Source organism: Cnephaeus nilssonii, assembly GCF_951640355.1.
Source record: "Cnephaeus nilssonii genome assembly, chromosome: 8".
NCBI classification, from domain to species: Eukaryota; Metazoa; Chordata; class Mammalia; order Chiroptera; family Vespertilionidae; genus Cnephaeus; species Cnephaeus nilssonii.
The window spans coordinates 81,696,555-81,724,187 of NC_137079.1; the positions used below are offsets into that span (position 1 = coordinate 81,696,555).

General features: G+C 41.0%; 2 protein-coding genes across 10 annotated transcripts in view; one reads left to right on the forward strand and one right to left on the reverse strand.

Moving 5' to 3' along the window:
* Nucleotides 1-16,284, reverse strand: part of MTRF1 (mitochondrial translation release factor 1) — a 59,150-nt gene extending 42,866 nt beyond the window's left edge. The window contains exons 1-3 of one of the 6 annotated variants that reach the window (XM_079778862.1): nucleotides 15,464-15,491; nucleotides 1,583-1,694; nucleotides 1,332-1,462 (exon numbers count right to left, since the gene is read on the reverse strand). The gene's annotated coding sequence lies outside the window, so the exon portion shown is untranslated. The other 5 variants (XM_079778863.1, XM_079778864.1, XM_079778861.1 and 2 more) reach the window with 5 other exon arrangements.
* The window catches only part of NAA16 (N-alpha-acetyltransferase 16, NatA auxiliary subunit), an 85,475-nt gene continuing 73,432 nt past the window's right edge, over nucleotides 15,591-27,633 (forward strand). For 2 of the 4 annotated variants that reach the window (XM_079778857.1, XM_079778858.1), the window contains exons 1-4: nucleotides 15,591-15,883; nucleotides 21,401-21,485; nucleotides 23,003-23,107; nucleotides 24,567-24,724. In XM_079778857.1, coding sequence (XP_079634983.1) covers nucleotides 15,830-15,883; nucleotides 21,401-21,485; nucleotides 23,003-23,107; nucleotides 24,567-24,724 — 402 coding nt within the window. In that variant the 5' untranslated portion in view covers nucleotides 15,591-15,829. Of the gene's footprint in view, nucleotides 15,884-21,400; nucleotides 21,486-23,002; nucleotides 23,108-23,180; nucleotides 24,157-24,566; nucleotides 24,725-27,633 lie in introns of those variants that run through there. The other 2 variants (XM_079778859.1, XM_079778860.1) reach the window with 2 other exon arrangements.

The window sequence follows — 27,633 nt, forward strand, 5'->3', positions numbered from 1 at the left end:
GGATTTTGGTATCTGTGGGGGTCCTACAACCTATTCAACACGTGTACTCAGGGATGACTGTAATTAAGTTTGGGGAAGTCAAAAGTTATACACAAACTAGAGGCCCAGTGCATGAAATTCATGCATTGGTAGGGTCCCTAGGCCTGGCTGGCGATCAGGACCAATCAGGTTCTCCGCCTCCCCACCTCTTCCTCCTCTCGCTCCCTCAGTGCCTGGCCACTGCAGCTGGTTGCCCGCTATGTTCCGCACCGCCCCCTGGTAGTCAGTGTACGTCATAGTGAACAATCGAACTCCTGTTCTCCCGGTCGAACTCCCAAGGGGACACTTTGCACATTAGCCTTTTATATATATAGATTTTTGACTGCGGGGTTGTTGCCCATAACCCATATATTGTTCAAGGATCAACTGTACAAAACAACATAATCTCAATTACATTTTCTAAAATACATGGTATACATGTAAAAAAGGTACAGAATATTTTGAAAAAAGAAAACTAAAATATAAATATATCAAAATGTTAAGATGATTTCTAGTTGTGGGATTACTGAAACCTTTTGCTTGCTTTCTATTTTTTCTACTTTTTAGTGTTTTCCAAGTCTTCTATACTTATAGTATGTATTACTTTTACAATCAAGAAAAGTTACTTTAAAAAACTACAAGTTAAAAAGAAAAAAATCACAAATTAGGTGAAATTGGCTGTGTACAATAATTACCTGTTCTCCTCCCCTCTAGCAGAGATAATTAAGAGCTAACAAAAGCACACAATCGTTTTATTGAGTATGACAGGGTTCTAAGAAGAACACTTTACCCCTAAAATCCTGTGGTTCAAAGTTGAAATAAAGGTCAAAATGTATCAAAATCAACCTTTATTGTCACTGGTGTTCCTACCGCTAGGAGGTGCATTCATATATTAGCTCTATTGATCATTATAAGTCTACTAATTTATATATCATTATCACCTAGAAAATAAAATATTAAAAATTTGCAGGGTTCTACTCATGAACTTGAACAAACTGAATCACATTCAAAAAGGGACTGTGGATGAATACATATATGCCCAGTAACCACAAAAGTTACAGTCCTCCAGCAGAAGTTTCTGTGTGTCCCAAACACATCAGAGATGTGTTCATTTGAAAACGGACAGAATAAAAGGATGGTAAACATTTGTTATAACACTTCTGGCTAAAATTTCCATCCTAGGGAGAGTAGAATAATTCTCAAGGTCATGAACCTCAATGTTAAGGGGGCAAAAAAACAAGACGTTTACTCTCTAGGATTATACCTGAGAACAGCAAGTTTTCTCCACCACCGACCACAGTTAACGGAATTACCGGTCCTCTGGAACTGTTCTCAGGGTCGGTTCACCAGGCGTGACAAAATCCTGGGCGCGAGCAGCACGTGTAAGCCATACTGTGAAACTCGGTATATGGAGTGATCCCATAAGAAGGGAACGGAAAATAAACTGGAGAAATAAAAACAAAAAACTTTTTAAGACCATGAAAGAGAAAGGGATTGTGAGTACTTAAAATAAAGACGACGACAGCTTTCCTTACTGAGGTCGGAACCTTCTCTAAGCCGGTACCTTTGAGCCGGAAAGGCACGGAATCACTTTCACTTCCTTGGGTCACTGCTTCCGGGTTAATCATTGATTCCTGTCTTCACCTTCATGTTGACACTTTTCCATAGTGATTGGGCTTTCGTTAAAACAATGAGGTGAAAGAGGAAACAGAAGAGAAACATGAAAGCAAGAAAGATTTTTAAAAAATTACAAAGCGAGAAAAATTCCCTTGAGGCGACCACACGGCGCACTTATCCCGAGCAGAAGCCCAGGGCGAGGGTTGTGATGCGAGGGTGCCGGCCGGGGTGTGGGGACGGGGCGCGGGGCCGGGCGCGAGGCGGTGGGCCGGGAACGTAGATTGTACTACAACTCCCAGTAGCACCCACCCAGTAATTCTGGGAATTGTAGTTTATCTCCGGACAGGCGCGCCCCCGCTGCCCAAAGATGGAGCTTTGGTTTTCAGGTTAAGGGAAACCCAGGAGTGAATTCCCTACAGTTTTGATTAAGAGATGATTTACAATATATTTAATGTAAAGTTACAAGAATTTTCTTATGTATGGAGCTACTAAAGTAGTGATTCCTTAATTTCTTTTATATGAGGACCCCATTTTCATCATTCAAAAATTTAGGGGATTCTGCTTGTTAATAGCTGTACTTTCTACTTTCGTTGCCTAAGAAAAGACCTAATGACTAAATGAGAGTATAAATGTGTATTTTTAAAAACCATACGGGATCCAAAAGAGAGACTATAGATATCTACAAATTAGTGATTTTATAGATGTTTCATGCACATATAAAATTTAGGGCTCAACTTAGGTTAATAGCTTCTAAATCACCGATTAAAGAATTTAAGAATTCTTGCCGTACCCTGTTTGGCTCAGTGGATAGAGCATCCGCCTGCGGTCTGAAGGGTCCCAGGTTTGATTCTGGTCAAGGGCACATGCCCCGGGTTGTGGGCTGGATCCCCAGTGGGGTCGTGCAGGAGGCAGCCAATCAATGACTCTCTCTCATCATTGATATTTCTATCTCTCTCTCCCTCTTCCTTCTTCTCTGAAATCAATAAAAGTATATTTTAGCCCTAGCTGGTTTGGCTCAGTGGATAGAGCGTTGGCCTGGGGACTGAAGGGTCCCGGGTTCGATTCCGGTCAAGGGCATATGCCTGGGTTGTGGGCTCGAGCCCCAGTAGGGGGCATGAAGGAGGCAGCCAATCAATGAGTCCCCCTCATCATTGATGTTTCTATCTCTCTCTCCCTTTCTCTCTGAAATAAAATATATATATATATTTAAAAGTATATTTTAAAGAATTTAAAAATCCACATAATAAACAATTCCAGGGAAATGCAAGCATGTTGCCTTACTTTAAATATTCCAGTGAGATACATCCATTAGCAACCACATTTACAATATTTCTTCTTGAAAAGCATATTACCAACTTCACAGGATATTTTCTTAGGTTATGACCATACATATAAGAAGAATTAGCCATACATGTAAACACATATCCAACTTTCATTATCTACTTCAAGGCATCTTCTTCTATCTACATGGTTTAAACCTACTAATTCATTCATCCTTACAATAACCTTAGAATACCCATTGTGCATGGGAGAAAACTAAGACACAGAGAGCTTAAGTAACTTGTCCAAGGTAAAAACAAAACAAAACACCAACAACTAGTAAGTGATATAGCAGGGATTCAATCAAGGCAATCAAATCTGCATCTTAAGACATCCCACAATGTGAAGTTTAGAAACAGCTTGGGATTTCAATTAGGTATATTTTACTATAGAAAAAAAAAAATGAAATCAGGAATTATTTAGCAATTTAATACAAAATTCAAGCTCTCGCTAAAGTAGAAAAGAATTAGCAAAACAAAGATTATTTTCCTTATTGTCTTATTATTTCCCCTGAAACAAGCAGAATACAAAGAATGAAAAGGCAGAATTTCTTTTGTATTTACACTGGTTCTCAAGTTTTTCTTAGCTTGAAAAAAAAATGAAATGCGCCACCTGCTGGCATTATTGAAACTAGAGCACTCAATATTCTGTCAAAGACACTTAAAGAGGCCTTGAAAGGTCAACCTACTACTATCTTTCTTTTACTCTTTTTAAAAAATATATATATTTTATTGATTTTTTACAGAGAGGAAGAGAGAGGGATAGAGAGAAACATCGATGAGAGAGAAACATCGATTAGCTGCCTCTTGCACACCCCCTACTGAGGATGTGCCCGCAACTAAGGTACATGCCCTTGACCGGAATCGAACCTGGGACCCTTGAGTCCGCAGGCCGACGCTCTATCCACTGAGCCAAACCGGTTTCGGCTCTTTCTTTTACTCTTAAAAAAAAAAAAAGCAAGCAAAGACAGTTGAAAGACTAATCCTGGAACCTCCCCCTTTCCTCCTCTAATGAGAGAGAACCATTGATCAGCTGCCTCCTGCATGCACCCTATTGGGGATTGAGCCCGAAACCCGGGCATGTGCCCTGACCGGAATCGAAACATGATCTCCTAGTTCATAGGTTGACACTCATTCCCTGACCTACACTGGCCAGGCTACTTTGGTTTTTAAATTGTACATTTTCAAACCTTTATTTCAATAAACTTTATTTTTCCATCTTTTTCTCCTTCGAATATCCTTTATAAGTAATTTTCAAATATTCATTATAAGCATTAATGTGTTTTCCAATTTAGCCCCAAAATGGTCTAAATTGAGGAATATAATGTAATCTACACTGTATGTGTGTGTATGTAGATATATAGCTTTATTTTTTGTTTTTATTATGAAATAATTTTAAAAGGTTCACAAATAGAACAATATAATGAACCCCAGATAGCTATCACAAATTCTCAACAGTTATCAACTTGGTATTTCACGTGCCCTCCTTCTACTTTCTATCTTCACTGTATTATTTTGATGCAAATATAAAACATCGTTTTTCCATCTGTAAATATTTTAGTATGTAGTTCTAGAAGATAAAGACTTTTAAAATAGTCACCCTTTAAAATTAAGAATAGCATCTTAATATTTTCAAATATCTAGCCGGTGTTCAAATTTTTCCCTATGTGTCACATTTTTTGGGGGGAGTAGTTTGCTTGTTCATATCAGGATTCAAATAAGGTCCATACATAGCAATTTGTTGCTATATTTTTAATCTATAGGTCCCCCTCTTTTTTTTTCTTTGCAGTATATTTGTTGAAGAAACCAGATCCTTGCCTTGAAGGGTTTCACACAGTCTAAATTTGTTCTAGACTTGTGTTTATCATGTTCCCCCCCCCCCCCCCCCCCCCGCCTCGTATTTCCTATGAAGGAATCTAGAAGCTTGATCAGATTCAGGTTTATAGGTTTGTGTTTTTTTTGGCAAAACTCTTTTATAGGTGGGTTAGCTACCTTCAAGAGAAGATACAAGATATTTAGTTGTGTCTTTTAAAAGTTATACTAGATACTTATGAGTGCCTAGGTCCATTACATCATTAGAGGTTGAAAATAGTGATTTTTTTATCATTCTGTTTTCATTTATAAGTTGGAAACTAATTTGTTGTAAAGGGAACATTTCCCTCATCAACTGTTATTGTTGCTCTTGCTTTGAAAAGTTTTAAAGGAAAAATTAAAATTTTGAAAAAGTAGAGAGGTGATCAAATTCAAAGCTTGTTTTCTGAACACTTTCCAAGATTTCCAAATTCTATTTCAATCTTATCTTTTTTTGTTGTTGTTTTGTTTTTAACTTAATAAATCTTTATTGTTCAGATTATTACAATTGTTTCTCTTTTTTCCCCCATAGCTCCCCTCCACCCCGTTCCCACCCCACCCTCTGCCTTTACCTCCCCCCGACTGTCCTCATCCATAGGTGTACGATTTTAGTCCAGTCTCTTTCTGCACCCTCCACAACCCTTTCCCCTGATAATTATCAATCCACTACCTTTCTTTGCCCCTGATTATATTATATTCACCAGTTTATTCTGTTCCTCAGATTTTTAATTCACTTGATTTTTAGGTTCACTTGTTGATAGATATGTATTTGTTGTTCATAATTTTTAACTTTACTTTTTTCTTCTTCCTCTTCTTAAAGAATACCTTTCAGCATTTCATATAATACTGGTTTGGTGTTGATGAACTCCTTTAGCTTTTTCTTATCTGTGAAGCTCTTTATCTGACCTTCCATTCTGAATGATAACTTTGCTGGGTAGAGTAATCTTGGTTGTAGGTTCTTGCTATTCATCACTTTTTTAATATATATATATTTTATTGATTTTGTACAGAGAGGAAGGGAGAGGGATAGAGAGCTAGAAACATCGATGAGAGAGAATCATCGACCAGCTGCCTCCTGCACACCCCCCACTAGGGATGTGCCCGCAGCCAATGTACATGCCCTTGACCGGAATCAAACCTGGGACCCCTCAGTCCGCAGACCGACGCTCTATCCATTGAGCCAAACCGGTTTCGGCTTATTCATCACTTTGAATATTTCTTGCCACTCCCGTCTGGCCTGCATAGTTTCTGTTGAGAAATCAGCTGACAATCATATGGGTGCTCCCTTGTAGGTAATTAACTGTTTTTCTCTTGCTGCTTTTAATATTCTCTCTTTGTCTTTTGCTCTTGGCATTTTAACCTTTGCACTCGGATGTTGAGTGTGACTCGACACGGTTAGCATCGATAGCAGCTTGAGAAAAAAGCAAGTGAGTGCATAGGGTTAATTATGATGTGTCTTGGTGTGGTCCTCTTTGGATTTCTTTTGTTTGGGGTTCTGGGCGCTTCCTGGACTTGTAAGTCTATTTCTTTCACCAGGTGGGGGAACTTTTCAGCCATTATTTCTTCAAATAGGTTTTCAGTATCTTGCTCTCTCTCTTCTTCTGGCACTCCCATAATTCTGATGTTGGTACCCTTGAAGTTGTCCCAGAGGCTCTTTACCCTATCTTCAACTTTTGGATTCTTTTTGCTTTTCTGGTTGGGTGTTTTTTGCTTCTTTGTATTTCAAATTTTTGACTTGATTCTGGCGTTCCTCTAGTCTGCTGTTGGGTCTCTGTATAATATTTTTTATTTCAGTCAATGTATGTTTAATTTCTAGTTGGTCCTTTTTCATATCCTTGAGGGTCTCATTAAATTTATCGGCCTTTTCTAGGAAATTCTTGAAAAACCTTATAACCATGGTTTTGAATTCTATATCCAGTCATTTGTTCTCCTCCATTTCTTTCATTTGTGGTCTGTTTCTTTGACTCTGCATTTTTGCTGCTTCCCTGAGTTGGTAGGGTGGCTTTGTGTGCTAGGCTTCCTATATGGCCTGGTGGGTCAGCCTCCCCAGTTACCTGAGGTGGACACTCTTGGTGCTCCCCTTTGTGGACTGTGTGTACAGCCTTGTTGTAGTTAAGTCTTGATTGTTGTTGGTATCACTGGGAGGAATTGAACTCCAGGCCAATTGGCTGTGAGTATCAGCTGTGTCTATGCCGGGATACCTTCTGTATTGGAGACAGCCTTATAGGACCAGACTTGCAAAATTGCAAAAGCCTCTGTGCTCAGCTTGGATGGGGCAGAGTCTCAGGGCTGAGCAGACAGTCTTGGCTTCCCGTCAGCCCTGCCCTTGTGCATGCACCTCCAGACCTCTGCCTTCCACGGATCCCCTGAGTTTCTGCTTGACAGTCCAGATTCCCCCTGTAAGAGCGTGGGTCCCCCAGGGGCTCGCCTGGAACTGGGTTTCAGTGCAGTTGGAAATGGGATTCAGTGCAGTCAGGAGCTTCCGACTCCTTCTGCTATGGAAAGCCTGCGGCAACCTCTGTAGTCAGACCTCTCTGCGCGCACTCATGCGCGCGCGCCTCCAGACCCTTGCCCGCTGCAGCTCCCCCAAGTCTCCAAGTGCCTTTCTCTACAGTCCAGACTCCACCCGTATGAGCCTGGGTCCACAGGGTTTCGGCCGGAGCTGGGGTTCGGTGCAGTCAGAACTGGTGTTCAGTGCAGTCGGGGGCTTCCTTTCCCCTCCCACCAGCCAGGCACTCGGCCGCCCTTCTCTGCGCGCGTGTCTCCGTACCTCAGCGCTTTGCGGCTCCTCCGATCCGTGAGCTTTTCTCTTTCCTTCTAGTTGTAGAATTTCCACTCAGCCAGCTTTCCTGTGGTTTTGGGTGATGTCCGTTCTGTCTTTTAGTTGTTGTTTTGAAATTGTTGTGCAAGGCAGCAGTTTAGGTGCTTACCTAGGCCACCACCTTGGTTTCTCCGGAAATTTTAGTCTTAAAGACTTGGATTTGATATCCAGCTCTAATATTTACTCTTTGCAACGCTGGACATATTACTTCACTGCCCCTGTTTTACACATTCTTGGATCAACAAGACATAAGGAGGCCCAGCAAGAACAGGAAGGATGTGAGCTTCGACTGACCAGTGGCAGGTCTCATTCATTTTCCCAGCCCATACTTTGAGGTCTTCAAATGTGTTATTTGCTTTGGAGAAGTTGTCCTGACTGTTGAAGCACAAACAAACTTTTCCAGTTACACATTGCCATCACTGTCTTCCAAATGTTTCACATATGACCTTCGCCTTGTCATTAAAATCCAAGGTCCCTGAGGGGCTCTCTGAACCCCATCCTTTTGGATTTTATCAGGCTTCATTAAGTAAGCATGATTGATTAAGGCATCAGCCATTAGTGAATCTCTTTTTTTGGTTTTTACTTTATTGTTTTAAATGTTTTTATTTTAAAACATAAACACAGCCTCTCCCATTATCACTATCTCCCACCGAAGCATTATATTTGTTACATTTGATGAAGCCACATTGACACATCATTATCACCTAAAGTCCATAGGTTACATTAGGGTTCACTCTTGGTTTTGTATACCCACAAAGTGTAAATTTGGACAAATGTATGGTGACATCTGCCTACCATTATAGCACCATTCAGAATAGTTTCACTGCCCTAAAAATCCTCTGTGCTCTGCCTATTCATCCCTCCCTCTGGCAATCACTGATCTCTTTTACTGTATCCATAGTTTCTCTTTCCTTGAATGTCATATAGTTGGGTCATATAGTATTTAGCCTTTTCAGATTGGCTTCTTTCACTTAGTAATATGCATTTAAGATTCTTCCACGTCTTTTTGTGGCTTGATAGCTCATTTCTTTTTAGTGTTGAATAATATTCCATTGTTTGGATGTACCACAGTTTATTTATATAAGGCTAGGGTTTTGAACCATCCACACAGATATTGGAATCATGGTAGATGGATACTAGGAGTGAAGCTGAAAGGATAACTACTGTCACTTAGCAAGTGGACAAATGAAGGATAGAGACCAAGAGGAAAAGGAGAAGAGAATGATAGAGCAGTGGGATGTGAAAAAAAAAATTCTCCTCTGATTTTCCTCCCACCAACTCCTATAGTATGTAAGGAGAGGAAGATACAAAATGAGAGACAATGTCCTGGGTAAGGCTTGGGTATCAATTAAGGCAAGGAGGCAGAGAGTGTTAGGTGGAGGGGTTGAGGATAAAGCGGAGTGGAAAGATGTAGCATAGAGAACAGCAGTAGGAGGGTGAGTTTAGAGAGAAAGCAGAGACAAACACAAGAATACAACAGAAGTGAGATGACTGGAGGGGTGTGAATCTGATGATGGCTTTGAGAGAACTGTAGTATAAAAATGTCTCTGTACTGCCTGCCTGGGTGGCTTAGTTAGGCATCATCCTGTACACCAAAAAGGTTGCAGGTTCGATTTCGGTCAGGGCACATACTTGGGTTGCAGGAGACAATCAATTGGTATTTCACTCTCACACGGATGTTTCTCTCTTTTTCCCTCTCCCTTCTTCTCTCTCTAAAATCAATTTAAAAAAGAAAAAAAGCATGTCCTTAGGTGAGGAATTAAAAAACAACAACAAACTATCAGTTTGAACAAAAGTATAGAGTTTAGAAAAAACTGGACCTGGTATAGTCACTGCTACATAAGGTAATTGATTGTAGGATAAAGTGAAAGAAAAATCTGAGAACAGACTGAGTTTTAGACAAAGGGGCCACTGAGAGTTTTGATACACTGAGAAGCCCAAGTAGAGTTTTGGACAGAAAAGACATCTAGAAGCAATGTACAAAGTTTAATGGAGAACCCTGACCAGTGTGGCTCGGTTAGGTGTTGTCCTGTGCAGAGAAGGATTGATGGATCAATTCCTGGTTTGGGCACGTTTTGGGCTGGATCCACCATGGGGTGCAGGAGGCAGTGATCGATCGATTAATGTTTCTCACATTGATGTTTCTCTGTCTCTCTTTCCCTCTCCCTTCTTCTCTCTCTAAAAAATCAATAAAAATGTATTTTAAAAAACACACAAAAAACAAAGTGTAATGAAGAGAGAGCCTGAAAATAGAGGGTTGAGTTATGAGGTTTGAGGTTTTTGCAATAATTACTTTTTACATGGAGTGGGAATGGAAAGCACTGGAAGAAAGGGAGAAACGTTACAGATCTAGAATCTAAAGGACTAGGCAACTTGGATGTGGGGAATAATAAAGAGGACTCAAAGTTGATTAGAAAAATTTAACTAGAAGAGTAGTGTCACTAACAAAAATAGAGAAGTCAGGACTTGGACTGGTTTAATGGGAAGATAGGCTTGCTTTTTACTGTCCAAGTAGAAAATACTTTTAAGACATCCTGATGTAGATATTTAACAAACAAGTAAGAATAAAGGCTAGGACATTGGTTGGCAAACTCATTAGTCAACAGAGCCAAATATCAACTGTACAACAACTGAAATTTCTTTTGAGAGCCAAACTTTTTAAACTTAAACTTCTTCTAACGCCACTTCTTCAAAATAGACTTGCCCAGGCCGTGGTATTTTGTGGAAGAGCCACACTCAAGGGGCCAAATTGCTGCATGTAGCTTGTGAGCCGCAGTTTGCCGACCACGGGGCTAGGAGATCCAAAGAGGGCTTGATACAGATTTGAAATCTGCTTGCTGTTAATAATGGAAGCTAGAGAATTTATTTTTATTTTTTTAAATAAATATTTTTCTTGATTTCAGAGAGGAAGGGGGAGGGAGAGATAGAAACATCAATGATGAGAGAGAATCATCATTGGCTGCTTTCTCCCCATCCCTTTCTCCCCCACTGTGGATTGAGCCTGCAATCTGGGCATGTGCCCCTACCAGGAATACAGCCATGATCTCCTGGTCAGTGCTCAACCACTGAGCAACATTGGCTGGGCTGGAGAATTTACTAATTCTGCTTTGCTAATGAGTAGTGGTGTTTGATGAACACGTTTTATTTATTTATTTATTTATTTATTTATTTATTTATTTATTTATTTTTAAAATATGGAACGCTTCACGAATTTGCAGGTCATCCTTGTGCAGGGGCCATGCTAATCTTCTCTGTATCATTCTAATTTTAGTATATGTGCTGCCGAAGCGAGCACTGAACATTTTTTATTGCTGTTGTTGAAAAAAGAAAGCAGAATTGTCTAGACAAGCAACATTTAGGAGAAGAGGAATTTGATTGAGGGTCAAGAGAATGACTAGGAAGAAAGACAGGAGGAAACCAGGATTATGCAGGTGTTGGTTTCCCAAGTTAGAAAAAGTCAAGAAGGACAAGATGGTCCACTGTGGGAAATGCTACAGGGAGATTAAGGAAACTGTAAACTGAAAAAACTCTGGATTTGGCCGCTAGGCAATCCTTAACATGTAAGCTTCATGAGGAAAGATATTTTTGTTTGTTAAAAGACTGCCTGTCATTGCCCCGACTGCGTGCTCAGTTGGTTGAAGCATAATCCTGTACCCTAAAAAGTTGCAGGTCCAATTCCCGATCACAGCATATACCTGGGTTGCGGGTTTGATCCTGGTCGGGGAACGTGTGGGAGGCAGCAGATTGGTATTTTTCACATCAATGTTTCTCTCTCTCTCAAAATCAATCATAAAAAAAACACCATATCCTCAGGTGAGGATTTAAAAAACGTCGTATCATGTCACTTTCCGTGTTTAAAATACTTCAATGGCTTCCCACTGAACATAGGATAAAACCAAACCAAACCACATTGCCTGAGATGGCAAACCCTGCACAACTGGGCCCACAGCTTCAACTAACCTGTATACCACTTTTCCTCTTGAACCTGAAGTTCGTACTGTACCTTTTATGCCTTGACCATGTCAATCTTGTTCCTGCATTAAGCATTTTCATGTGATTCCCTTTAGCTGGAATAGGTTATCCAGGCTTTTTACCTTATTAATTAATTCCCTTCTCTTCCTTTAGGTCTCTGTTCACATTACCATCTTCCCAGAGATTGTTCCTGAGTACCTGATGAAAGTAATCCTTTCCTTGCCCACCCAGCTTAGCTCAGTGGTTGAGCATTAACCTATGAACCAGGAGGTCATTGGTTTGATTCCCTGTTAGGGCACATGCCTGGTTGTGGGCTCAACCCCCATTGTGGGGCCTGCAGGAGGCAGACAATCAATTCTCTGCCATTGATTTTTCTTTTCTTTGTTTTATTTTTTAAATATATATTTATTGACTTCAGAGGGGAAGGGAGAGGGAGATAAAAACATCAATGATGATGAGAGAATCATTGATCAGCTGCTTCCTGCACGCCCCCTACTAGGGATTGAGCCCACAACCCGGGCATGTGCCCTTGACCGGAATCAAACCCGGGACCCTTCAGTTAACAGGCCGACACTCTATCCACTGAATCAAACTGGCTAGGGCTCAACATTGATATTTCTATCTCTCTCTCCCTCACCCTTCTCTGAAATCAATAAAAATATATTTTAAAAAAAAGAAAGTAATTCTTTCCTCAATCCCCATTGTTCTAAGATGACCTTGTTTTACTTCCTTCCTAGGACTTCCCAAGGTCTAGAATTACCATGTTTATTTATGTGTTTGTTGTCTGTCTCTTCCCGTTAGAATATAAGGTAATGTAATAGAATATAAGAAAATGCAAATAGCGGAGTGGGGGTGGTGGATTAAAAGTTCAGGAAAAGCAGAAGGAGATGGGATCTAGAGCTCCAAGGAGCCCTGACCAGTTTGGCTCAGTGGATAGAGCGTCGGCCTGTGGACTCAAGGGTCCCAGGTTCGATTCTGGTCAAGGGCATGTACCTTGGTTGCGGGCACATACCCAGTGGGGAGTGTGCAGGAGGCAGCTGATCAATGTTTCTAACTCTCTATCCCTCTCCCGCCCTCTCTGTAAAAAATCAATAAAATATTAAAAAAAAAAAAGAGCTCCAAGGAAGGCCCTGGCTGGGTAGCTCAGCTGTTTAGAGCGTTGTCCTCATACACCAAGGTTACAGGTTCAATCCCCGTTGGTCAGGGCACATACAAGAATCAACCAATGAACTCATGAACAGGTGGAGCAACTAATACCTCTCTCTCTCTCTCAAATCAATTAAAAAAAAAAAAAAAAGGAGCTCCAAGGGAGGAATGACAAGGTAGGTAGAAGAGAACAGAAACATTAGGGAATCTGAGGTATAATGTATTATGCAATCTGATGAGTTATTTTCCCATCAGCCTTTAGTTACATGGTTAAATTGGTTATGGGAATAGCAGCAAAATACTTGATTTTACCCTGCCAGCTGGCTCTGTAAGATATGCTGTGTTTATGGGTTGGAGAACATCCTTTTCTAGATTCTTTACTCCTTGGCTGTACTAGGCTTAGCAAGAGTCTCACTGGTCCATATCATGTATGTAAAAAGTGCTTTGGTAACTGTTAAGTTCTTTACAGTTGTTGTTACTGATATTTTACTGTGTGCATGATCCTTAAGGAGGTACACCCTACCTGAAGCACCTGGACAGAACACCTGGATGAAAGCCCACCGTGACACCAATGGGGTTTCAGCATTCTTCCTGAGAGACAGCGAGTTCAGATTTACAATGCTTTTTATTGTTTATTTTTACTATGGGCTTAGAAATGATTAAGCATTATATTCATATAACCCTGCTGTAAAAGATTACAATAATGTTATTATAACCCCATTTTCTGTTGAAAGGTGGAAATAAGATTGGCTCCAGACTAAACAGGAAGTCAGTAATAAAACGATAGCTACTGGCTAACCCAGGCTTTCTGACTGCATGCATTACATCTTTTATGTGGTCTAAGGTTCAGGCTGACAACTACCAGCAACACTGTCATTCTCTTCAGTTACTCACTTTCCCCTTGACCCCTATCCTAGGTATGCATGCATTGTACGTCAGCGTGTGTGAAAGACAGATGAGGAAAATATTAAATATGGGTATTTATAACTACCTATTTCTTGGTATTTGGGATTTCAGGTTTCCTTTGTACTGCTGGGAAGCCTGTGGGAAGGGGAAAGAAGTTGGCAGTGGGTGGGAAGCTGCAGAGAGCAAATGAAGAACCAGCATAGGCTGCCTGATTTAGGGGTGGAGAGAGCCATGGTGAAATCTGGCAGCTGCCACAGGTTATTCATTTGTAATAAGTTTGACTGGACAAGGCCCAAAGGAAACTTTCATAAAAGATAAACATTACTTGTCTCCAAATATTTACAGTTTAGCATTATGTCCCCCCCCCCCCCCCCGCTTTTACTTTCTTTTTTCCGTTTGTCATTTTGATAACTTGAGAGGCAAAGTGGCTCAAGCTGGCTGAAGTACATTCCAGAAAAGTCCATATTGCATGAGAATCAAGGGATGGCCTGACTGGAGCACTGGAGCTTCAACTTGCCCCACAAATTAACCCTTTACTCCTGAAGCTATAGATAAATTGGGAGCCAATGAATTTTCCTGAATATTGCTAGAATGAGCAAACAGTGGGTAGAGACTATGGAGTGTCTGGGTATGAGAGTGCTGTGAGCAGGCACTTTTCTGCCCCTGCTCAGCTGTCTAGACTACGACTAGTTCAGGTGCAAATCAGCCAAGTTTTCCATGAAGCCCTCCTTCCTCACTTCTTTCACAGCTTGGGGAACCTAGTTTCTGACTCTCTGGACCTCCCCCTTTTAAATAACAGTCCCTTTCCTATTTTAAAAGATTCCCATGATACTTTCTCCCATCGCAAACCCAGGCTAGAGGGGGAAAAAATCAAATAAGCTGCAACCCATCTCAGATTATAGCCCATTAAATGCCATTATGCATCAATTACCCTGGAGACTCACAAACATGCACAAATTAATATCCAGAACATGTATAAGTTTATGTGCCTAATGTTTACATATTCCTTAATATTAAACCTACGTGGTATGTATGGCTATTTTTTTTAAAGTTATCTCACCATTATCTGAATTTTTAAAAAATTATATTTGTGTTGATTTCAGAGAGGAAGGGAGAGGGAGAGAGAGATAGAAACATCAATGATGAGAATCATTGATTGGCCCGGCAACCCGGGCATGTGCCCTTGACCAGAATAGAACGAACCTAGGACCCTTCAGTTTGCAGGCTGATGCTCTATCCACTGAGCCACACCAGCTAGGGCTTTATGGCTATTGTCAGCGATGCATATCTGTATCTTTCTAGGCTCACATACGTTCTATCACTATTCTATATTTTTCTGCTTTGATTTTGTTTGGGGATATACTACCTTTCATGTAGAGTAGAAAGTGTTCCAGAGTTGGAAGATCCTGGGTTTGAATTTTGTTTCTCTCATTATTATGTCTTGTATAAAGGGGAACCATCTGAGAAGAAAAAGAAGGTAGACTTGGAGAATCAGTGGCCCCATAAAACCACCATAATTCTCACTGACAATGTTAGGTGTTCTAAACTGCTGGGAATAGCTTTTTTGGGGGAGGGGGTTACTTTTTTTCTGAGACATTTCAAAGGGCTTTCACATCAGCGCACGTCAATGCCTGTCCAATGACCTCACTACGTTGTGAACTCGTCACAAGTTCATCCATCTATTTTGGGTTCGAGCCCTGTTTTACTAGTAAATTCCTGAGCGGAGAGAAATCCCAAAAGTCTGACTCTGATATAACTGACATAATCTTGGGCCACGAGACTAAACAATCATAGCACAATACAGACGACTTACCAGGAGCTATGGTGCAGGAGCCTCCTCGCGCCTCCCCACCCCCAACACCGTCCCCCCCCCCCCCCCCCAGTCTCCCCAGGTCCCCGCAGCCCCCGCGCATGCGCACACCGCCCGCTGGAGGGGCGGGCCCTGGCTGCCATCTTACTGCGCGCGGGAGACGCCAGCTCGCCCCTCACCAGGGCCGGAGCTGGGCCGTCTCGCTCCGGCCGTTTTCCTTTTCCATTGCCAGCCCTGCCGCGGCTGCCCAGCCCCAGCTCTAGGCCAATGAACTGACCCGTCATCCGCACCGGCTCTCGGCAGCGGCTCGTCCCCGTGTCCACCCAACGGAACGGAGCGCCCAGCCGCCCCGCCGCCCCGCCCGCCGCGATGCCGAACGTGCAGCTGCCGCCGAAGGAGAGCAACCTCTTCAAACGCATCCTGGTGGGTGGCGGGAGGCCGCGCCTTCGCGCCCTGGGCAGCCCCGGTCCGGCGCGGCGAGCGGTCCGGCGGCGGCGCCCGCGAGGCCGCTGGGTCCGCGCTCAGGTCTTTGTTTACCTCGGAGCCCGCCAGACCTGGCTCCCCGCCTCCGCGGTCCGCCGGGCCCCCGCCGGCGCCCTCCCTCGGCACCGACTCCCCGGGCCTCGGCGCCGCCTACGGGAACTGGGCCGGGGAGCGGCGCCCGTGCCCACCTCGGCGGAGCCTCGCGGGCGGACTCGCGACCTGTTCCCTCTGTCCTCCCGGTTGATTTCTCTTGCCAGCCTCGCCTCCGGAGGTTTTCATCCCCCGCTTCGTGCTTGTTAAAGCCGGTTCCTACCTAAGCCGGAGCGATCCTGTGGTGGGGTGGGGCTCGGGTCCCGACGGCTGCGGGAAAATTAGGGAGCGGCGCGAGGCCAGGCTTCCCGCGGGGGGGCTTTGCCTGTTTTTGAGGTCCTTAAGGCCTCTGGGGAGCGCAAAGCTGGCGCGAACTGCGTTTCTAAAGCATAAAGTCGAACACGACTCTGCTTTTAACGTGCACGGGCTCTACCTCGAGAAAGTGTTAAAAGCTTTGTGGACTGGCTGGTTTTGCACTGGAGGGGATCATACACTTGGTTTCTGAGCAGAAACCTGAATAATGGCCCCGCAGTGTGGCCCGCTGGCCGCCGAGAAGGGTGCTCCCCGCGTCCCGGTGCCTTCCCGGTTTTCCCGGTTCCTGTTCTTCCAAAGCGGACAGGCAGCGAGCGTGCCTTTGCCTTTGGGGACCGCAGATTTTAAACTAATATTGTGAAGAGATAGCTGGTTTTTTTTTTTTTTCTAGTTTGTCTTTTCATCTGAACTTGAGCGTTTAGATTTTAATAGCGAATTTATTCCTTAGAGCTTGTGTTATGTGACTATTAGCTATCGCTTACCTTTGCTATAAATACTAAATTGAGAATGTTTTCAGTATTACCAATGGCAGATCTCCAATTCATGGTAGCTGTTCTGTTCTAGCTAGTAGGAACTTCACATTTAATCCTTACTTTTCGTTTTTCTCGTAGACTTATATTTTTCACAGCATGGAATTGGAGAAGCGAACTTTTTTTGGCCCCTTTCAGGTGGATTTTTTGGTCTAGGGAATCTGAAATATGTTAATGAAAAATCATCTATGTCTTTTTAGTAAGATTTCAGGACATTTGGCATTTTACCTAAAAGATGACAGAACACTTACTTTTTCTCTATATATGGGTACTTGTAGTTCTAATCATGTTATCAGTGGAATAATGAAAAACAACTCCGTGATTTACTATACTCTATTTACAAAAAGTTAAAGCTGCTGAGTTAATTTTATCCCCAAAATAAATTGGGAAATGCTAAACATTTTCTTAATCTGGGTATGTAATGTTTATTTTAAGCTTACATGAATTTAGGGGGGTGCTGCAAAGGTGAATGCTTTAATCATCTCACATTTGCAATAAATGTGGGTAAAATTTTGCTGCAACAAATTCCATGGCAAATTGGAGTCTCTGTAATAAAATCATTTTTAAGTTTGATTGGTGGACCAAAGTGCTTTGTTACCAACAGTAAATTTATATTAATTATCAGTGTACATAAACACACTCATACAAATTCACCAGCCAGCTTGTCACATGGTCTGTGTGGCTTATGCCTGTCTATTTTATTCCTTCCCAAACTGGCTCTTAGCATTACATTTTGTTGAATTTTTGAGCTCCACTCCATACCCTCTTTTACAGATGAGACAGTCAAACTCAGGAATAGTAAATGACTAAGTGTCTAAGGCAGTGATGGCGAACCTATGACACGCGTGTCAGCACTGACACGTGGCCGCTGAGGCGGTCGCATGCCGAGGATGAAACATTTGCGAAATAATGTTTTTTCCTCAAAGTGACACACTACCCGAGTTATGCTCAGTTTTTTGGCGAATTTTGACACACCAAGCTCAAAAGGTTGCCCATCACTGGTCTAAGGTTTTCTGGTTAGTATCAAAGTCAAAACAAGAATCTATCTTTTCTAGTAAATACTAGAGGCCCGGTGCATGAAAATTCATGCACTGGAGGGGGTCCCCTCAGCCCAGCCTGCCCCTTCTCACAGTCTGGGAGCATTCAGGGGCGGGAGGCAACGCCCCCATCACACTTCTGCTGTGCCACTGTTGACAGCGCAAGCCTTGGCCGGCCTGGGTTACCTGAACCTCGGGGGGCCCTGGGCGGCCGGACAGCCACCATCGATAGCTTGCCTGCGCCTCGGGCCAGCCCTGGGGGGTTGGGGGGCTGAGGGGACTGGGGGACTCCGGAGGCAGGTGCGCGGAGCGGCCGAGGGGACTGGGTGCCACCATCTTGTGGCTGTGGGCACTGCTATCTTTGAGGGCATGGGAATCAGCATATTCCCTCCTTACTGGCTGTGGGTGCCGCCATCTTTGTGAGGGCATGACAGTCAATTAGCATATTCCCATTTTATTAGATAGGATAGGATATATTCCTTACTGAACTTAAGACTTTTCTTTAACTTGAGTACTTGGGTATTGGAGATAGACTAACTCGGTTTGAATTTAGCTCTGACTAGCTGTGAAAACTGTTACTGTGTGCCTCAGTGCCCAGCTGGTATGGCTCCGGGGATTGAGCATCGTCCCATGGACCAAGAGGTCCTGGGTTTGATTCCCCATCAGGGCACATGCCCCAGTGTGGGCTTGATTCCCAGTAAGGGGCATGCAAGAGGCAGCCGATCAATAATTCTTTCATTGATGTTTCTAACTCTCTCTCCCTCTCCCTTCCTCTCTCTGAAATTAATGAAATACATAAATAAATAAGTAAATAAATAAATGGAGATAACATGCATCTCAGAGGCTTTCCTGGCATTTTAATAAAGATTAAATGAGAACAGTGCCTGGCACATAGTAAATGTTTCAGTAACTATTATTATTACTGTTATTATTACTTTCGAGATCACTTGGTCAGTCAGAAAAAAAACCATATTTTTCTTCTTTTCCTCTTCCCCAGTAGTGTCTTCCTTTTTTTCTTGTCATATGTCAGGTAAACTATAATCAAACTCAGATTATTATTTTTTATTTATTTTGTTAAATGAAGTATTTCTACCATTGTGGTTTTAAAAAATTTATTTTATTTTATATTTTTATTGACTTTACAGAGAGGAAGGGAGAGGTATAGAGAGTTAGAAACATTGATGAGAGAGAAACATCGATCAGCTGCCTCCTGCATGCCCCCTATTGGGGATTGATCCCGAAACCAAGGTACATGCCCTTGACCGAAATCAAACCCGGGACCCTTCAGTCCATGGGCTGATGCTCTATCCACAGAGCTATACCAGTTAGGGCAGATTATTTCTTTTTATTTTTACTTTAAAATATTTTTGGAATAGATAATATATTCCCATGGTTCAAAATTCAGGTTTCTGTTCTATCCTTGTCTCCCAACCATTAAGTTTTCTTCCCCAGAGGCAATCAGGAAGCCTCCATATAAACATTTTTTTCCTGTAAACACTTTTCTAATTCTCCCCTGCACATCCCACTCCTGCATCAAGGATTAATCATTTCCTCCTCCTTTGCTGGTACCCTGTTTTTTTGATTGATTGTTTGTTTTGTTTTTTAACTTAGTAGGCTGTATTCATTGAGTAGTACTTATTGGTCTAGAACCTGAGGATGCAAGAGTGTTTAAAATAGGCAAGAGCTGCCCTGGTTGGTGTGCTCAGTGGTTAGAGTGTCGGCCTTCACACCGAAGGGTCGTGGGTTTGATTCCCAGTCAGGGTACATAAGGGAGGCAATCAACAATTAATGTTTCTCTCATCAGTGTTTCTATTTCTCTCTTCCCCCCTCCTCTCTCAAATCAATAAAAACATGTTTTAAAATAAGCAAGATTCCTGTTCTCAAGGAGCTTATAGTATGGTGGGGAAGATACTAAATAAGTAATCACATAAATAGGAATGTCAGGAAATTATAGTGCTGTGTAGAAAATAGAGTAATATATAGAGAAAAATGTTTGTGTCGGGGGGGTGGGGGGGTGGGGAGGCGGCGAGTAAGAAAGCTGTCAGTATTAAATAGAGTGGTCAGGAAGGTGATATGTGACACTCAGACCATAAGGAATTAGCCACGGGAAGACCTGAGGAAGAACATTTCAGGTAGAAGGAACACAAGTGCAGAGACCCTACCATGGGGATAAGTACTAGGAATGACACTGTAACAAGGTAAGTGAGAATGTGAGTGAAAGGAGATGAGGTGTTCTCACGATCAGTGGTTGTGGAGGACAGTCACTGATTACTTAGCCTGGTTGGTGGCATCCTATCTAATAAAAGCCTAGTATGCTAAGTGTCCGACTGTTTACCGTTCAACCAGTTGCTGTGATGTGCACTGATCACCATGGGGCAGACGCTCCAACCGGTAGGTTAGCTTGCTGCTGGGGTCCAGCCGATTGGGACTGGGCGAGTTGGGCCGGACATGCCCTGGAGCCCTCCTGTGGTCCATCCACGGCCCCGATCCTGCACTGGTGAGGTCCCTCAGCCTGGCCTGCACCCTCTTGCAATCCGGGACCCCTTGGGGGATGTCAGAGAGCCGTTTTCGCACCGGTGCACAAAGGCCCCAGCTGGCAGCCACAGCCACTAGGGACCATACCTGTGCACAAATTCGTGCACTGGGCCTCTAGTTTAGAAATAAAGAGGTTGCTTGCACTTACATTAGACTAGTAATGGAAAGACCATGATCTTTGAAGTCACACCAGAGTTTGCAACTAAGCTGAATCACTTATAAACACATTTTAAGAACATTTTCCAGATCTGTAAGGTGGAGGTAATGACACCTACCTTAAGGAATTAATATGAGTTGTAGCAAGTTCTGTAGACACAAAATAGGGTTGCTCAAAAAATAGCAGTATTTTGTGTGTGTATTTCTTGGTTCCATTTTTAAAAAATATATTTTTATTGATTTCAGAGAGGAAGGGAGAGGGACAGCGAGATAGAAACATCAATGATGAGAAAGAATCATTGACCTGCTGCCTCCTGCATGCCCCACACTGGGGATGGAGCCTGAAACCCGGGCATGTACCCTGACTGAGAATCGAACTGTGACCTCCTGGTTCATAGGTCAAGGCTCCACCACTGAGCCACAATGGCTGGGCTCTTGGTTCCATTCTTGAAATAGCAAAGGCTTTTAATGCAGTTTCTAGTATTTCTCTGTGTCATTATCATATATGTTTTTGCTTTTGGATTTTGAATTTTAAAAAGCTGTAGCAGTGTTGATTGACAATTAAATTCCCTGTTTATTAAGTGTATTTTTTTCTTTATCTTCTGTAAAAGTGAAAATGCTCAAGACACTAAAACAGTTTGATAACAGAAACATACTTCATGTTATAAGTGATATAAATTGACATAAAATCTTTCCATCACATATGTTTTAAACCTCACTTTAGATCTTGAATTATGTAAAAGTTGCTCCATATATATTCATTTTATAAAATAATTTTTGTTCATATTTCTTTACAGAAATGTTATGAACAGAAGCAATATAAAAATGGCCTCAAGTTTTGCAAGATGATTCTTTCGAATCCAAAATTTGCTGAACATGGAGGTATTGTCTTACTTGTGAGAGATTGCTTTGGGGAAATCTAATTCTAAAATCAGACAGATAGGCTTCCTAACAGTGAAAGAATACTTTCCAGATTCCATGGCCTAGTACCTCTATAATGTATAAATATTAAGCATTTTTAGTTATATCAGTCTTATTCTAGGTTACTTTACTTCTATTATGTTTTAGTCCATGTACATATACAGTCTTTACTGAGAGGTTGTTGGTTGATCAATTTGGGAACAGTTGGAGTATATACCAATATTTTTATAGATGTGATTTCATCTGTTACTTTGACTTGAACTTAAGTTTATTCTTTGATGTCCTATGTATAAAATTAGGACAATATTTGCAATACAGAAGTAGTATGAAGATACAGTCAAATGCATTTTATTCTTTGGTAGATGTCTTATATATCTGCTGGCCTTTATATATAAATTTGACACTACTGATTTATCATTAGATTGTTTATCTTGAGTTGTTTTTCTAGCACTGGTATAAATAAGTTTGCATTTGCTTGTCTCATCCTTTTTCACTGGTCACCAGTATTTAAGAGGATAGATGAGGTTAGATACACAAATTATGATCCTGTAGCAAAGCAAAGCTAACTAAGGTCTCTGAATATTAGACTTCGGTAATTCTTGAGACTGTCTTATAGGGAAAATAGGCTGACCCGTCTCAGCTTTCTAATGTTGAAAACATTCTTTGAAGGAAATGGAAAGAAGTCATTCATTTCATAGAATTTTAGAAATTTAAACTTGTTTTCAAGCTTTGTCACTATGGAACCATTATCTAAGTGGAAGCTTGTAGGGAAGTTCTTTATGTACAAACAGAAAAAAGATGTTTGGTTATAGGAGCTTGGACTGTTCTATCACCATGTGTTCTGAAAACCAGAATTCACAGACATTAATTTGACAACAATTGTTCTTATCTAATTCCCTTGTGGGTTATTTTTTGCGGGGATTATTCAGAGAGTTATTTCAATCTAAAGCATCTTTCATTAATTACTTTAAACATATTTTTGGGTTGCCACTCCTGTAGTCCAGTGTTGTATCCTTGAAATGCAAAAGGATATTAATTCGCCTAATTAGGATTAGTTAGAATAAACTTGCCAAAAATGCAGTCTATTCCAGTATTGAGTAAGGTGATTTTTTTCTCTTTATTAAGGTAGATTGATTTGATTCTTGATTCGAATTGATCTCAGGTGAAGGGTGGACTGCTGTATAGATTTAACTCAACAGGATTCAGGTGCCTGCTGTGTTACCTTTTCTCAGCAGAATAATCTCAACCCCCTTTAAAGAGTCTTCTAAAGAGCAGAAAGCATTTTAGCAACTCAGTCCCCTCCTAAGGAATTTCAGAAAAGGACCTGGGCTAAACTTTAAGCAAATGTTTAAAATGCAGTTTCTAACTATGGGATTAAAAAGATGAATAATACAAGCATGGCAGGTGTCAAATGTTAAAATAGCCCTAAGATAATTTGAATCTTTCGTGTGTAAATAGAGGTTAAAAATATTTTTCAGAGACTTTGGCTATGAAAGGCTTAACATTGAACTGTCTAGGAAAAAAAGAAGAAGCATATGAATTTGTTCGTAAAGGACTTCGTAATGATGTCAAGAGTCATGTCTGTATCCTTTTGCAGTGGTTGAGTAGTTTTAATTTCATATATGTCTTTTCAATTTATTAGTGTTTTTTCCTAATTCAAAAATTCAACCCTATGTAGAAGAGAATTTAATGAACTCTATCTACTAATTACTCAGCTTTAGTAATTATCAACATTTTGTAGTATTAGTTTATCTGTCCCCTATGCCTCGTTTATTCGAGTATTTTAAAGAGAATCGCTATACAGTATGTATGTATTTCACTTGTGCTTATTGTGAGAGTGCTGTTAATTATATGTGACTTGAGCCTCATTGTTTTTCCTATACATCCATAAACTAGTGATACTTCACATCATTCCAGATAACTTACAAACCTGTATAGTGTAGTAAACCTTACTACGTTCTTTAAACTTTTGTTAAGAAACTTTACAAGAAAAATTCAGAGGAAATTTGTTTTAAAACATTTTATTTAGTATTAAGTGTGATATTGGTTCTTCAGCTTGTTTCATTTGCATAGGGACATAGCTATTTTCACTGATATTCATAATTGTATTTTTCTGTGTCTAGTATCCAGCTTGTAAAAGAACAAAAGTACTTTTTAAGGTTGGATCATTGAAATTGATGTTCATTTCTGTTTTGCTTATTTATATATTTATTAATAACATTTTCACATATCGTCCTGTTTCTTATGTTTTTACATTTAATTTATTTATCTATGGGTCAGTATTGAACATCAATAGTCTTAGTAGTGTTTTCACATTTTTAGCTTAGGGTTCTCTCAAAATACTAAACACTTATTTCTTTATCTCAGTGCTTACTCTCGAGCAAAGGGAGAGGGCATGCAAGTATGGTAGTGGTTTTGGCTCCAAGATATGCTAAGAATTTAATTTACAATAAATAAAAATTTAATTTTGTGTTGTTTTTTTAATAGGTTTATTTGTTTTTTAAACTTTTTTTAAATTGATTTTTTACAGAGAGGAAGGGAGAAGGCTAGAGAGTTAGAAACATCAATGAGAGAGAAACATCGATCAGCTGCCTCCTGCACACGCCCTACTGGGGATATGCCCGCAACCAAGGTACATGCCCCTGACTGGAATCGAACCCAGAACCCTTCAGTCCGCAGGCCGACGTTCTATCCACTGAGCCAAACTAGTCAGGGCAATTTTGTGGTTTTTAATATCATTGGTGAATTAACTGATGGTTACATGTTGTTTTAGAATTGATTGAATATAGACTTGTTTTAAAAGATAATTTTTGTATATATTCTGTTTCAATACATAGTAAGTGAATGTGCCCAGCACCCAGCTTCAATCAAGGCTGATCTCTTTACCCCTTGCTCACTGTCCCCTTCCCTCTGATCCCAGGTCATTCTGAAATAAATCTCAGACAAAAATGCCATTTCGTTAAAGTAAGCTTTATATTACATAGATATGTAGCATAGTATTTTCTAGTACCTGTGAATGTCTGTATTTCCTTAACTTAATAGGTTGGCATGTATATGGACTCTTGCAGCGTTCTGATAAGAAATATGATGAAGCTATTAAGTGTTACCGAAATGCCCTCAAATTAGATAAAGATAATCTGCAAATTTTGAGGGATCTCTCTCTGTTGCAGATCCAAATGAGAGACCTTGAAGGTTACCGAGTAAGTACTTTAATCTTAAGTGTACACATTTTAACAGATAGATATAATTTAAAACATGTGAATTCAGAATGAAGTGAGTGTAGCCAAAATCATGTAGATTTGATTGTTCAGTATAGTCTAAAAGGGGGAAGTCACTTGGGACCTTCCCCCAGTAATAGTTGTAGAACTGTATGCTTGATTATCAACAAAAGATAACTTTATTTAATGCTTTAAAAAAAACAAACAAACAAACTGTACTATCTCCTGTGTACAAATGCTGTACTAGATTCTTTGTTGGTTTGACACTTAAAAATTTGGTAAACAGGACGTTTATAATTGAAATCTAAATGTAGAGATTAATTAGTTTTCTTTATTATGGGTTAGTAAATATAAAATAATCTGAGAAGGATTGCCATACATCAGTCTTTCTGTAGTCCATACCTCTTCATACTGGCATCTTCAGCTCTGCTGGACATCTCCATGTGTATACTAAATTAATTATGTCCAAAACGTAATTCTTTTATTTTCTTATGCGAAGGAGGCCACCAACTCTTAACAGTTCTCCTTAAATAAATTATCTTTCATTTACTTTTTACTTTTGCCCTTCAGCCATAAGTCCTTATACCCTATGCCTAGATTTTTTACAGAAGTTTCAAGAGTTCTGCTGAGCTTGATAGTAATCATTCAAGATAGTGTGGTTTTTCTTCAGCAGTACTTAACAGCCTGGCTGTGGTGAGAGTAAACATTATATTTATGAGGCAAAGAAATTAAGAATATTGGCAAGAGAGTGGTTCCTATGAGGGATAGTGAAATAAATGAAGATAAAAGAGTTGGTGGTTAGAAGTGAAGGATGCAAGGAACTAAAGGTACTGGTGGTGTCCTCTTAAGAACAAGGGTAGGAATGTCACTGAGTGAAAATGTTGGCAGCATAGGTGCTATGGCCAGAGAGTGAGATAATTTGTTTTTATGATTTCTGTGTGGCAAATAGGACAGTGATTTTCAACCTTTTTCATCTCATGGTACATATAAACTAATTACTAAAATTCTGTGGCATACCAAAAATATATTTTTTGCTTAATCTGACCAAAAAAAAAAGGTATAATTTTGATTGATTTACCAAAAAAAAAAAAAATAATAATAATAGTAATTATCTATCCTTTGTACTCCAAAGTGATTTAAAATAAATCAGGTGCCTATACTTGTATATAAGGATTTCTGGTACCAAGAATTAACCAGTTAGACGCAACCTTATGCAGCATGACCAATAAGATACAACTCTGTTATATGACCTATATATTTATGGTTCAAGACAGGGCATTCACACCAATGGGCTATTGTGTTGACTGTTGTCATTTTTCTATTTGACAATCTTAGCGATTTTCAATCTTTTTCATCTCATGGCACACATAAGCTAATTACTAAAGTTTGGTGGCACACCAAAAAATAGATTATATTTTTTGCCAATCTGACCAAAAAAATAGGTATAATTTTGATTCATTCACACCAGATGGCTATTGTGTTGGCTGTTTGACAGTCTAAGGGAAAACAGGTCAGTGCACCTGATTCCTGACTAAATAGTTAGGAATTACATGTTTTAAAAATTCTTTTGGCACACCATTTGAAAATCCCTGGTCTAGGATGTGGTTGTGGGAGTGGGTCCCTGAAGAGGCGTAGAGGAGATCATTAAAGATAAGGAAATCTTACATGTAAGAAGATAGGTATTGGATAGGTGTTCTATAGTGTTTCATTTGCCCAGGATAATGGTAGGATTTGGCAGAGAGAAGAAAACTGACCCAGACTTTAATGAAGGGTTGGAGTGACAGAAGCAATAATGAAAATAAGTAATGAGAGTGATAATAGCATCCTATCCTATATAATAAAAGGCTAATATGCAAATCAACCTAACGGCAGAATGACTGGTTGCTATGACACTCACTGACCACCAGGGGGCAGACACTCAATGCAGGAGCTGCCCTCTGGTGGTCAGTGAGCTCCCACGGGGAGTGCTGCTCAGTCAGAAGCCAGGCTCACGGCTGTCGAGGGCAGCAGCGGGCGGGAGCCTCTCCCGCCTCCGCTGTAGGCAAGTGGTAAGGAGTGAGGGGTTCTGGACAGCTAGAGCCCTGGACTGCGAGAGGGATGACCTCCGAGGAGTCCTGGACTGTGAGAGGGCTCAGGATGGGCTGAGGGACCCCCCCCCCCCAGTGCAGAAATGTCGTGCACCAGGCCTTTAGTAATTTTATATTCCTAAAAGGAACCAGACACTTAACACATGAAGGTAGAGGAGTGATACTAAGTTATTTTGTCAAAGATAATCTTTTTACAAAAGAAGATCTGATCTTGTTACTCCTTTTGGCATTCCTTTTACCAGTTCCAACAACAGAGGAAGGAAGCTAAACATTACATTTTCAAAATTCCATTGCAGCTGGTGTTTTTCATGAGACCTGTTCCTCCAAGCAGTTGTACTTGCCTAAAACTTGGAGGCAGATATGAGCAATGGAGAAATGAAGATCTGGGTAGGGAGGTTGTATTTTCTGCTAATGATGATTTTTGATTTTTCTGGGGCAGCCATAGTGGAATTTCTGGTGTTTTCTTCCTAATGTAATAGATACTGACCTGTCTTAGAGTGGCAGCAGTCGTGTTTCTGCTTGAAAAGATGTTTGAGAGTTCCATCCTGTCTCTGGGCCTACTATACCAGGTGTACCAGTTAATAATGTGGATTTTTTTCAATAGATGGAGTTACACATATATTGATATACTAGAGGCCAGGTGCACGAAATTCATGCACGGGGTGGGGGGGTCCCCCTCAGCCCACCCTGCACCCTCTTCTATCTGGGACCCCTTGAGGGATGTCCAACCACCCGTTTAGGGATTGGGCCTAAACGGGCAGTCGGACATCCCTCTCACAATCCAGGACGCTGGCTCCCAACTGC